The 14,083-nt window shown below is 44.0% G+C and overlaps 1 protein-coding gene across 1 annotated transcript in view; it reads left to right on the forward strand.

Annotated features, from left to right (window-relative positions):
• zc3h3 (zinc finger CCCH-type containing 3) overlaps positions 1-14,083 on the forward strand; it is a 74,098-nt gene that overhangs the window by 29,990 nt on the left and 30,025 nt on the right. The window contains exons 4-6 of the mRNA XM_056275579.1: positions 4,247-4,397; positions 11,979-12,139; positions 13,421-13,499. Of these exons, the coding sequence (XP_056131554.1) occupies positions 4,247-4,397; positions 11,979-12,139; positions 13,421-13,499 (391 nt within the window). The remainder of the gene's footprint in view (positions 1-4,246; positions 4,398-11,978; positions 12,140-13,420; positions 13,500-14,083) is intronic.

Consider the following 14,083-nt stretch of genomic DNA (forward strand, 5'->3'; position numbering starts at 1 on the left):
ACAGCACTCAATGACATACTGAACACAGATGCATGTACTTATTTATGGACATGTGGCATATGGTATAGATGCACCAGTTGCATATATAACATTTAAATATATGCCGTTCATACATTCAGTCCCCTCAGACACACATACACATACTTGAATTCTGGATTCTGACAGCTTGGCTGGGAACGGGTGGATTCCACATCCTGTAGCCATGTAGCCAAAGGGCCTGTCGATCATTTTAGAAAACTGGCCTAGGGGATGGGGATGGGTCAGGAGGGTTTGGGAAGCATGTGAAAAGTCAGGAAGCTAGACGCCAGTTCCATGTCCCTATTCCTTTTTCTAAAATATGGCTCTTTAAACTCCTCATATGCTGTCTCTTGCAATGCATGCATGCATTCTCAGCATACTCAAAACAAGCCTGCAATCATCTGACACCACCATCTCCTCAAACATATGACTCTACATACCTGGTCTGCCATGCACAAAGTCAAACACACATGTGCATATACACACCAGCATGCCCCAATGAGTTATCGGACACGGTATTTTTAAGTCCTTGGTATGTGTCTCTTCTGCAGGGTAAGAAACTAACTGAGTAACTGACTCTGTTGCCACATCTCAGGTAGTCTGTCAAATAGTCTTTCTGGATGTCAAACATACAGAGATTGCATTAGCATAACGATGTTGGTTTAGAGCAGGTTATTAAACTGTGGTAACTCCCTTGTTAAATCTCGTGTTAGCATGTCTTGGCTGTCTCCGTAAGAGCTTTGGAGCAGTGGGAATCAGAAGATGAGCCCCAGGGGACAGGAACATTGGATGGCAGGGGGAACAGGCACTGTCAATAATAAGATTTATGATCCATTGGGGTGCCCAGAGAGGGGGCAGGCAGTGACTGCTTTTCTTTGGAATTAGCCGTCAGGTACAGAAAGTGGATCGCCCACAGAACCACAGTAGCCCATCATCACAGTGATGACACTCTGATAATCCTTAAGAGGATGGGAGGAAAGAGGTTGCTGTGCAGTGTGGCCTGTCAGTGGCCCCAGTCAGTGGGCTGTGGATAGAGAGATAGAGAAAGTAGAACTCACTGCTTTGGAGTGGCAGACAACTTCTCCCTACTCAAGTCTAGTCTTTGCTACTTAGAAAAAAGCTCAGCCATCTTAAGGAGAGGACTCAAGTTAAACATTCCCAGATCCACTTACATTGCACTGCATCTGTCTCCTAATGTTGATAAAGAAGCCCCTATTTGATTAATTTGGAGAGAGCTTTAGTGAATTTATCCTCCTCTGGGGAAAAAGCAGTTGGACTAATAGAAGAGGATCAGTGCTGCTACACCAATAGAGCAAGGATAAATGGGAAAAAATGAAGACTGTTCATTTTCCTCATATAGTTATTTTACTGGAAGGCAAGCCACGTAAAGAGGGGAAAGAGGCCCAGAGGGATGGGCACAGTGCAGAGCCACTAGAGTAGATTATCTCTGGACTCACAGCGGAGTCAGCCAGAGATGGATGGACGCCACACACCACACGTATGTGCAAACGGTGCCTTTACAAGCAACCCCCCCCCCCCAATGGTGCAAGTCAGGCCACTGTCAGAGGTCTATTAGGGGAAGATTGAGACCTTAGGTATATGTGTGTGAGTGTGTCTTTTGTGTCTGTGTCGGTGCATGCACGATCATTTGTATATGTGTTTTCACACGCTCGGCAGTCATGGTCTTGGAGAGGAAGATTGAGACCCCATTGCTCGTGGAGCCACTCAGCCAACACAACCTGCTGTGGTTTACAATCCCAGAAACACCATCCATCCATCCCTTGGTGACACACACACACACACACACACACACACATGGATGTGGATGCACACCAACAGCTCACTATAGATGTCATTAAACAGCAGCTAAGGTAGAACAGCTTTTTTGACAGTATTTGGGACATAGCAGGTGTTGTGGCATTTGGAACAGGGGTTTAGTGAGAGATAGGGGTGTAAGTTAAGGATTCTTGAGAGGGAGGGGTAAAAGAGGTGGAGCGAGTGAGGTTGTGGGGGGCAGCTAAGGCAATCCCTTTGACAAGCCCTATTTGTCATCTGCCAGGACGCCCAAATAGCTCAGACTGCAATACAGATGGCAGCTGGGAGAAAAAGTGACTACAAGCCAGGCAACTAATCCAATACAACCCCCCCACCCCACCCCCACATACACACACACGCACAAACACGTGCTACCCCTTTCTCTATGCCTTTCACACGCTCTCTCATTTTATTGTGAACTTTCTTGTTCTTTGTCTCTTTTCTGTAGGTTTTTCCCGTGAAACCCACCACACACTTCATTACACTCAAAGCAAAAGCAAAGCAAATTCATACATCTGGCACCCTGTTTGCATGTCTCATAGTATGTGTACAGAACTGCGTGTGTGTGTGTGTGTGTACAGTGTGTGTGTGTGTGTGTGTCCATGGGTGTGGTGTTTAGGCAGCTCCCTGGCTCGTAGTGATTTGTTCATCTGTAAATGTTTGTCTGAGATGAATTCTCCAGCTGATCCAGAATTGCACTGTGGTTGACAAATGAAACAAGCACCTTGGGGAGGAAGACAAGAGAAGGGGGGGGCAGGAGAGCAGGGAGGGGCGGGGGGCAGGATGGCTTCAGATTGTGGAATGCAGAGAGTGGGTAGAAGTGGAAATTGAATCATTTTATTGTTTGTCATTGTGGCTCTCCTGGTCATGCTTTGTTATTGGATGCTAATTAAAATGGAAGCAATCATGACAATTGGCAATTATGGTGCTCTGAAAGAAATTTTTTCTAAATGAGCTCATCATTGGTTATAGTATCTCATTTCTTATCCCTCCTTCTCTCACTTGGTTTGTTGCCTATATCTGCGGCGCTCTGTTCGCTCATTAGCAAGGCCGTGTTCTCTCTGACCACTACGGTAATGGTTGGCATTGCAGGAAACATTTCATTTTTTTAAAGAATATGTCACGAGACAAATTCCATGGATTCTGTGTGTTCAAGCTTTGGGCAGATCAAGACACATTTTTTTTCTTAAGTTTACTTATTCCATATCACAGGGGGTTGCAAATTTATTTGTAAAGGATGTGTAGCAATGAACTGCAGTCTAAAATCATGGCCCACATTCTAGAGAATCTCAGCTATGCAGGTGAGTCTATGCAAGTGATGGTAATGTAGGATAGAGTCTCCTGGCTTTTATTTAATTTAAACCAGTGTTCAGTCTTGAAGTCATAATATTCTTCAAACTAGTGTCAAATTCTTGCAGTAGGGAGAAAAAAAAAACAATTCCACTTGTTTCCAGTACAATTTCATAAATTTCAGGAATTTTCTAAAAATAAGTGCAAATGAGTGGACTGCAGTAACTTTGCTTTAATGCACCATTTTAGTTGTTATAAGGCAAATCAAGCCACCTTTATAAAAATGACTGAATTGAATGATAAATTAATGAGGATAGCATAAAAAAATTAACTTCACTGACATTTTTTTATCATTTGATTAAAAAAGATTATTTAGAAAAATCTAGATCACGCTAAGGTAGATTGAAGAACCTGTTAAGATGTGTATACAAATGCAATGAGCAGTGTTCAAGACTACATAGAATACCCCTTGGTTCATGTAATCTTTCAGCATAGTAATTGGCATGAACTGGAACTTCCAGATCCAAAATGCAAATTTCCATCCTTTATTGAAGAAGTGCGAGCAAGCGTGTCAGCTAAGCCAGGCCATCATAAAGTAACATGATGGATACACACTGAAATAAATAAATAAAAACACTTGTCCTCTCCCCCCCCCCCCCTCCATCCCCTCTTGTGCGCCTATCTTCTGATGGATCTGTGAAATGATATAACGAATGAGACTTAAAGAGAAAAGAGGGAAGGGGGAGAGAAGGGGGTGGGGTGGAAGGATGTAGGTACAGAGGGAGGGATGAAGGAGACAGAGGATATGATTTATTAGGCTCATAAAAATTCTGCCTTTGTTATTCCCTCTCATTTTTATATGTGACGCTTATTAAAGAGCACACCTGCCAGAGTTTCCTGACAAAATTGTGCGTGCGTGCGTGTGTGTTTGTGTGTGTGTGTGCGCGTGCGTATGCATATCCGTGAAAGAGCACATACATGCCCGTCTGCGCCCATGCACCTGTGCGTATGCTCGCTGGACATTTAAGCATGCATACTTTCTGTAAATTTCTCTGTGATCAGATGTCCACATCCTGCGTTTTTGTTAACTGATCCACCTCTTCTCCTTGCTCCTCCACCCTAGGCCACGCCACTCCTTCCCACCGTAGCCCCACATCACCGAGGGTGTTCAGGACACGCTACAAAATGGTGACTCGCCGGAGTGCCAGTGTCCCCCATGCATTCCAGTACAGTCCCACCCTTTCTTGGAGAGCAAAGAGAATTCAGTCTGCCAGGTAAGACAAAAACACACACACACACATACACCCATATTTAACACAATTTCCTCTGCGATAATAAAGGTAAAGGATATTCTATAACTTCCGGTGTGGGAAGATGGTGGCACGAGCGCACGTTTGCGGCAGCCTCACCCAGTGCCGACTACGCAGTGTCTTTGTCCATGTCTACATTTGAGTTTGTGTCATTGTGTGAAGAACTTTTACAAGGATTTATGTCTGTGGTTGTCGATTTCGTTTGATGGCTGGGAGAGCTGTTGTTGGATCGGCTGGTGGAGCGGGACAGGCTAAGCTAACTGCTAGCCCATGCAGGCCGGTAGTTCTGGTGGCGGCCTCACCTAGCGTTGATTGTGCAGTGTTTTTGTGTGCGTCCACATCTGTGTCATCGTGTGGAGTGTGGGGGAGGTGTGTCGAAGGTGTCTGGCTGGGAGGAGCTAGTGCTGGATCAGCTGACGGAGCCTGGTCTGCTGCGTCCTGTGGGCCCAAAGTCCACGGCCCTGACCGGAGCTGTGCCTGAAGAGGAAACACAGAGAGCGGTCTGACAGTATGCAGAAGCGGGGCAGGCTAAGCTAACTGCTAGCCCATGCAGACCGGTGGTTCCTACCGTCATCCTGGCTGCTGTTCGTTCTGGTGTTGCACATTTACTGAATGGACTGTGTCGTTGACTGGTTGTGTTTTATGTTTTTGATGGTGTCTTTTTTCTGAGGTTTTGGATATGTGTTTTTGTCTTTTGTGTTGCACTGCCGTGGGCTTGAAGAAATTAAATTTCCTCTCTTTTGTGTAGGCAAGTATATGAATGAGATGACAATAAATTGTTCCTGATTCCTGATACCTTGTACATGTAGGTACAATTATTGTGTATTGACAGTCTTATTTTCAAGGCCTATAATCACACAGACCGATAAGCATGCACTTAATTCTTGGTTCACAGTATGTCTGGCTAATATCTCGCAGTACACTGCCTTTTCTTGTCGTGTGTAGCATGGGCGAAGGGCTTGAAAGGTACCGTGCTTATTTGTCACACAGTAGATAAGTTTAGGAAAACTAAATATTTGCACCTGTGTGCTGCTAACATTACTTTACAACAGCATGTACGAGGTCTCGATGGGGCTGGAAATAGAAGCATAGCGAGGGCCAGGTGGTCTTTTTCTTCATGTCATTACAAGCCCTCATTTTTCCTTGGTTTCCCCTTTATTTCTCACTAGTTTTCTCTTTGCTCTTTCCACACTCTCAGGGGCCATTGTTCCATCAATGTTACTTTCCTAAAGAAGGTATAAATGTCTAGAGAGGCCTGATTTCAACACAAATAACAAGGTGTTCTATTGTCAGCCCAATCACCTGGGTGGTACGGTGGCCCAGTGGTCAGCACTGTTGCCTCATTGCAAGAAGGTCCTGGGTTCGAACCCCATGTCGTCCTCTGTGTGGCGTTTGCATGTTCTCCTCATGTCTGCAGGGGTTTCCTCCGCGTGCTCCAGTTTCTTCCCACTATAAAAAAGGCATGCATGTTAGGGTTAATACTCCTGACCAAGGCAATGGAAAGAAGAACTGGAGTTGGTCCCCGAGCACTGCAGCTGCCCACTGCTCCTGTACAATAGGATGGGTTAAATGCAGAGAACAGATTTTGTTGTAACCTGTACAATGACAAACATAAAGTGGCTTTCTGGCTTTTCTGTTCTTAAGTGAAAGGTAAAAAAAAAAGTGTTCATCTTCATTCAACATGTCCTAATGTCAGGGGAGTTAACTTATTGGTTCTTTATGTTATGTCAACCTCCACCTCCAGGCTCTTCCTCCAAATGGGCTCCGTCCTTTCTTTTTCCTTATTCTGTTTCTGCTTTCAAGAGAGCAGCAGAAGGGGGAAGAGAAGGGGTTCATACCTTTTGTGTGGTATGAGATGGTGGGGGAAATGAGGTCATTGATGGAGGGTAGAGAGTTAATCAATGTTTATGATGAGGTCATTATTGGGTGAGGGACGTTTCGTTAATGTGTTATTCATGGTTTCAAGAGACACCTCGTTGATGTTTTATTATAACGATTCATTAGACAAGTCCTATAAGGCTTTTTTTTTTATTCCAGTGGATAGCAATGCAAGTGGCTCGGGGTTTAGTGAAAACATCAACAGATTATCAGAATTTGGTTTCAAAGCATCATTTTAAGCACAGGGAATTAAATGTGTAAATACATTTTGTAAAATATTTTTTATTTTATATATATATATATATATATATATATATATATGTGTGTGTGTGTGTATGTATATATATGTGTATGTGTATATATATATATATATGTTTGTGTGTGTGTGTATGTATATATATATGTATGTGTATGTATATATATGTGTGTGTGTGTGTGTGTGTGTGTGTGTGTATATATATATATATATATATATATATATATGTGTGTGTGTGTGTGACAAACTCCAGACACGCACGCATAAAGGTGGCACATGCCTGGCTACGCAAGTGTGTTTCATTTATGTAATGTTTAATGTCTGGGCATCTGCAGTTTGTGTGCAGGTGATGGGAGCATTGCTGGGCGCACTGACAGAAATTATCTCCTGCTCTATTGATATCTCCTGGTGGACTTCTATTTTCCCTTTCTGTCATTCTTGCACACACACACACACACACACACACACACACACACACACATGCAAAATGTACAATTCCCTCCGTTTTGTTTTGTCACTTGACAGCTTTACTTTTCTGCCCGCACTTATTACCAAGGTCACCTTCACATGAGTTGTGTGTTTTGACTATTTTTTTTTCCTATTGTTGAAATAGTTTAGCAGCAGCTGGTGTGTGACGTATTTGAAATAGAATGAAACACCTTATTAATTTTGTGGGTTTATTCTTGCATTTAATCAATCCCTGCCTGATGGGTCGTTAAAAACACAGATTTGGAGTATATTAACACACTGCTGATCCCTTCTAAACAGGGCTTTCCTTCCATGACTTGTATGTTCTTATAAAGTGTTTGTGCTTGCATGCATTTGTCAGCTTGTAGCTGGTGCGGCTCTTTAAGAGGGAGAAAGATTTTGTGTGTGTGTGGACTCATTTGTGTAATTCAGATTTGGTGAGACAGAGGACCCCGGGCTGGGGCTGGATTCAGCCTCTGGTGACTTATTACAATTAATTTAGCCGCTGCAGTAAATATTGATTCATCAAAGGGATTTTCAATTTGAGCCCCGTGACATCTTGTGAAATATCACCAGGCGCGCAGCGTTGAGAAGAGGCAGGGAGGGAGGGGGACAGGTTAGGCCCCCAGAGAGAGAGAGAGCCCCACCCTCAGTCTCTACCCCCCTCCCCCTCACGTGCCTCCATATAGTCCATATTTTGTTTAATTCCAAAAGCCCACCACTTCTCAGTTTCAACCGGTCAGGTCTGGCATGCACACCAGACGTAGTCTGTTCTTAACAGTTGAGCGGAGTTCGTCTTTAGCCCGTCGGAGCCAGTGATCCTTCCCCTCATCTTCCTCATTCCTTATCCTGCCTTCATGCCTTTAGCCTTGCTGCCAGTTATATTAGTCTGTTCATGTTATGCATCTAAGTGATATTCAACCTTAGAGCAGGTCTAAAAACTAAAACTAGCATCAGACTTTTCAGCACAGAAAATCAAACTGAACTTTAAATGTGGTCAATAGCATACAACACAAACTGAAAGCTGGTGGAAAGTGGTTTTACTCCAAAAATAAACATTTTAATGTAATTATTATTTTGTTTGGTCTGGAACTATTCAAGGGACTATCGTTTAATATCAGAGGAACCGACATGGGATGCTTACCCCAGTGTTTGGACTGCCCGCTCTTTCCCTAACTGGCCAAGATGGCCACAAATGTTCAGCCCTCACGAACCACCATGCACAGCTTCCCCTATCCCCATGCAGCACTCAAAAGTTTTTCTTCTCCCTGCACAGACGAAGGGTGGTGAGCCATACCCAGCATGCCATGCGCCCCTCTGGTGTCAACTGTAATGGGCATTGTGGCTGATTGAGTGCTGTGGGAGGAGCACAGAGAGGAGGAGAGGAAGGCTGCACTATTTCAGCTCCCGCCATCAGAAAATAGATATAATATCAACATTAACTCCATTAATAGAAGCAGGAGTTGAATTAAGAAAGCTGTAAAGCATGCACGCCCCTAGGATATATTACAGCCCAGTTGTCCCTTCAGCTCTTTCTCCCACCCATCTCTCTCTCCCCTGCTCCCCCCATTATTTTTCTATTTCCCTCAGTATTTGCTTCCTGTTTCTTTTCGCTGTTCCTCCTTTGTGTTCTTTGTCTCCTTCTGCAATATTTTATACTCCACAAATCCGATTTCCTTTTACCCTTATATATTTTCTACAATTCCACCAGGTTTCCATTGTAAACCATGAGGAACACCCAAAATATATGTGCATTTCTTGAATGTATATACATCTATACATACCTATACACACACTCACACACATGCACAAAGGTCCAGGCGGTTGGTCCAGGCCCTCATCTCATTTAGTGCTCCGGTATTGATCAGTACAGGATGTAAGAGACTGGGCAATAAAGTGAAGCAATGCTCTCTCATCTTCACTTCTCTCCTCCTTCCCCGCATTCATCTCCTCATTCATCCTTTTTCATACACCAATCCATTCATTTACTTATTACTTATCACATTAGTCATCTAACCGCCACCAACTCAATGTCCCACTTTTGCTGTGTTCCATCCATGTCCCTTATTTCACACAAATATGCTTCTTGCAATTTTTTTTTTCTTGTATTGTTGTTTTCTACCCAAAAAGAAGATGATGTTCATTATGATCAATCTGTTTCAATGGGATTTCATGGCATTGGGGTGCATAATACCAGTGTCCAGGTTCCCTTTAAGTGCACTGCCTAAAGTGGGACACCATTCCTGTGTTGGAATTTACTTGATGACTCCTTTGGCTGTGCTTTGTTTCAAGGGTAACTGTTTCCCAATATGAGCTTACTAATGCTTGGGTTGCAGACAAATAGACAAGAGCAGCATTATTCGGAGCAGTCGCGCGACCCTCCAAATTCCTCCCCGTCACCAAAACAAAAGTCAGATCATTCATCAACGGCACTAGTAGTGCTGAATTGCTCTCTCCTTCATCTGTGCATCGCATGGTCAGTGCAGAGCAATGCATGTGCATACGCAGGCACACACACAGACACGCTCACACACACGCAGACATGCACACATGCAGGTTGACGCAGTCTACTCACAAGGGAGTTCCTGTGTACCCTTTTGCCTCTCCTCTGTCTCCTCCTCTTTCCTTTTTTATCTTTGCATCCTTCTCCATGGAGTTCAACTTTTTTCCCCTCTAACCTCTATTCATGCTGCTTTTCTATATTTCACAACACACAGAAACACACACACAAACATTTTGTTTGAAATCTCAGTTCCCGTAATGCAGTGTCCCTCATGTAACCCATCAAATAATAATAGTTACAGCTAGGAGGATGCAAATGAGGACAGAGCGGATCACGGAGGCCTCACAGAAGATGAGGGGCAGGTGTAGGATGCTCCTGCAATGATGGACTCATGCAGAGACACCCCCCCAAAAAAAACACCCCCCCCCCAAAAAAAACAAAAACAAAACAAGCCGTCTGTCCAGCAGTGGAGGATTTGTGCAGCAGGCAGGCCTGGAGGCTCCCTGATAACTGATATCCTCCTGGAAGTCAAGGGCGGCATGTGGACCAGGTCAAGGAGAAGGCGATAGAGAATAGAAGGAAACTACTCTCTATCTCTCCGCTGTCGATGAATTTATCCCGCTACTTATTCATTGATGGTTTTATTCCATGTTGTTCCCCTCCTCCATCTGCCTCCCCTCCTCTTTCATTAGCAGGGAGATTACCTTGATGTTGTTGCATAGGTACTCTGTTCCCACAGGGACTGTTGTTCACTAATGACTTTGTGCCTTTGGATGAAACTCATTCACACAGTTGCATGTCTGATATGAGGACTTGCATGCTAGTGCATGTGCCATTACAAGCACGCACATGCACACACTAAAAGTTAGAATGTAATTCATCGACAATTCTCCCATGCACACACACACCGAACACTGGCTGAAGACTGTTTATGCATCTGAACTGTCCCTGGTCTTTCCTCCAAGTTAACATACGAGGATGAGGATGTTGATTTTGCTTCCGCTAGGCCCACCATCAACCCTCTGACTGTGGCCTTGTGTCAGGGTTAACTGCTGTCTATGTTAACTTTTCATGTCATATCCCCATTAACCTCCATTGTGGCTCCCCAGGCTGCCCGGTCCCTGTTTAAGCCTCCCTGGGTGGCAGTCACTGCTCCAACATTAGCCTCCATTATGGCTCCCCTGGCTGCAGTTGCCCTATGTAGGGCAACCACTGATCTTGTATCTGTGAAACTCAGTGTCTCTGCTGCTGAGTTATGGTACATAGTCACCAGTAGTGTGTGTATGTGATAACCACTGATGGGTGATATTTGCTCTTTTCTTTTTTTCTTTCTTGTTTTCAGTAACGTGCAGCCTCCCCACTGCATGTAAGTGTGTGTCAATTGTTTTGTGTGCAAGCGTGTCGTGTGTGTTTGGGGGTAACCCTCTCTTTTCTCTATAATGGGAGGCATGAACTCTCGCTCTAAACCCATTTCCAGCCCATCTAAAATACGGCAGCAAATTACCTTCAGCAGTGCCCTGCACACCAGCCCCAATCCAACCCAAATAGAAGTGACAGGACAGCGCAATTTATCGCCATAACCCCTGCCCCCCACCCCCACCACTCCCAACATCCCATACACACCATAGATGCATGCTTAGAGCCCATGCCACCCACACACATACTGTAGCCGAATGAGTGACTCTTGGATGTTGTTTTCTTTGTAGAGGCTTATGTTTGTGTGTGTTGTATGTACTATACATTGTGACAGTCTTGTGCTCTGTCTGTGTGCATGTTGTTGAATGAATGAATGAATGTATGTATGTGTGTGTGTGTGTGTGTATATGTCTGTGTGTGAGAGAGAGAGAGAGAGAGAGACAAAAAATGTGTCTGTGGTCTCTATGCTCCGATGTCGGGGCCAACCTCCCTGCTCTGGCCCCCTGCCCTGCCTATTATCCCATTGATTTCCTCCTCTCCTCTTTTCAATTCTCTCCATTTCCACACTGCCGTCCTTTCCATTAGAGGAGCAATTTAACAGAGTGCTGTGACATGGGAGGGAGAGGGGGAGGAGGGGAGTCCATGAAGATGGGAAGCATAAAGCAAGGGAGAGGAGAGGAGAGGAGGGGAGATATAGTAGAGGAGGTGGACGGAGGACAGGCGGAGGAGGGGTGTTGCTGAGGGAGAACTGTTCAAGTTTTAGAGACTAATGTCATCCAAGTTCAGAGCACAACATTCACATCCCAGTGAATGGCAGCACATACCTTTGGAACTACAGTTGGTTCAGATTAATATTGTCTTCATTTAAAATTTGGTAATTGCAAGCAACTATATGAGTGCCAGTTGCAGATCTTTTTTTTTCTTCAACTAGACCACTGTTGTATCTATATATCTCTTCTCCCATCCTACTTTTTTTTTTTTTTAGCCAGCCTCACATATGTCTTCCCCCTGTCCCCTGCCTTAGGAGTGTGCTCCAGAACCGTGTGAGAGTTCCCCAGGACAGACAATCACCATCCCATCATTGGAGAGCAAGGAGCATGCGCTGGATTGGGGGCTCCTTATACAGGGTGTCGGCCAATAAACTTTCCCGCACTGTAGCGCCCAGCATGTCAATCAACCGAACAGGTACACTGACTAATGTTGCACTATGTATTTGTAAAAACTTAAAATAAAAATTTAGATTTCGATAATTTTAAAAAGTAAGAAGCTTATCTATAGGCTGTTATGCTGTATGCCTGTTTAAAAAGATTGAGAGCATGAATTGTAGGCACAGGGCATTGGGTAAGTGTGTACTACAAGGTGATACAGTTGTGTTTATTCAGTGGCTGTAGCCCTGTCGAGGAGCTGTGTAATATACTGGGGGAACCGGCTGGATTTGCCATCTGAAATAATAAAGTTGTCATCTGTCAGAGCAGCAAGGGGGAGGGCCCACAGAACTGGACGACGCAGATTAAAGACTGGCTCTACCCCTACTTCTCTCTCTCTCACTCTTGTTCTTTCTCTCTCTCTCTCTCTCTCTCTCTCTCTCTCTCTCTCTCTCTCTCTCTCTCTCTCTCTCTCTCTCGCTCTCTTTCTCCCTCTCTCTCTCTCTTTCTCTCTCTCTCTTTCTCCCTCACTCTCTCTCTCTCTCTCTTTTTCTCTCTTTTCGCACACATTCTTCCATAACTAAACCTTTGGGTGAAATTGAAGAGCTCTGCTCCACTAAGCTCGTGACCAGCATCCCGATACACATACATGAATTCCAGTGTGCTCCAAACATGCTTCAGGTATCCTCCTGTTGGAGGATACCTCAGGTATCCTCCTGAGAGTTGTGATTTCACATCCTCCAAGCCAGCTTGGATTCTTATTCACATTTGTTCTTGGTCCAATGCCAGAAGCTCATGATCCTGCGCTACTTAAATCACACCAGAGCACACACTTGATGAGGAGTGTATGCCTTACAGCCAAAAATGTTCCAAAATTAGAGGCTGGAATAGGATCATCTACCATCTTTAACCCACTCCACCCCTCCCTCCTCCCCTTTCCTCATCTATCCTCCTCTCACCTGTCTACTCCATTCCTCTAAACCCCTCTTCTCCTCTCCTCTTCACTCCCCCCCTCCTTTTCTGTCATCTCCGTTCCTTTCTTCCACCTGCTCCCCTTCACCCTCCATGACTTGGCGAGTGTGTCGGGTACATAGTGTTTATGATGTCCTCAGACATTACTGGATGTCACGTTTGGCTTTGGCACCAATGTGTCAAACCACCACAGTATAAATAAGCAGACAGATATCAAGTTGTTACAGCATCTGTCTGGGCACACTCACACGTTCCCTCACTGCTCAAATTCTAGTTCATCTGCTATAAATAGTTCAACTGTACATACAGTGCCTCTTTGTGTTCATTTGTCCCCATTCTCGACATTTAGGAAGGTGGCTTACTCCTCAACAGACCTCCCCCACCACCTCTACTTTGTCCCGTCCATCCAATACTCGCCATGTGGCCAGGTAGGTCCATTCAGAACATTTAATAATGATAATATAATGAACTTATATAGCACTTTTCTAAACAAGGTTACAAGGTTACAAAGTGCTTCACAGAACAGGATAAAATTGTTAAAAATGACACATACAAAAAAAAATATCATTGTAAGATAATAAAACAAAAAACACTAACAAAACCATAAAATAAGAGCAAAAGGGAAGAAAGCGATTTGTTAATCAAAACAGTTGCAAAAATAACAGTAAAAATAAAAAGTGTTAATGAATAAAAACAAATATAAAACATTTGTAAAAGCGTTCATAAAAAGAAAAGTTCTAAGACGAGATTTAAAAGAAGCTAGAGACTTGGTTTGTCTTAGTTGAATAGGAAGAGAGTTCCATAGTGTGGGGGCTCTAATAGCAAAAAGACCAATCAACCGTTGTGACAAACCAAGACCTGGGAATAACCAGCAGGGCTCCATCTGTGGGTCATAATGGTTGAGAGGGCGTATACCAGGTCAATAAATTGGAAATATAAGTAGGAGCAAGACTGTTTAAGGCCTTAAAAGTGAGCAATAAAATTTTAAAATCAATCCGAAATATAACAGGGT

Source organism: Lampris incognitus, chromosome 3, assembly GCF_029633865.1.
Source record: "Lampris incognitus isolate fLamInc1 chromosome 3, fLamInc1.hap2, whole genome shotgun sequence".
Lineage (NCBI taxonomy): Eukaryota > Metazoa > Chordata > Actinopteri > Lampriformes > Lampridae > Lampris > Lampris incognitus.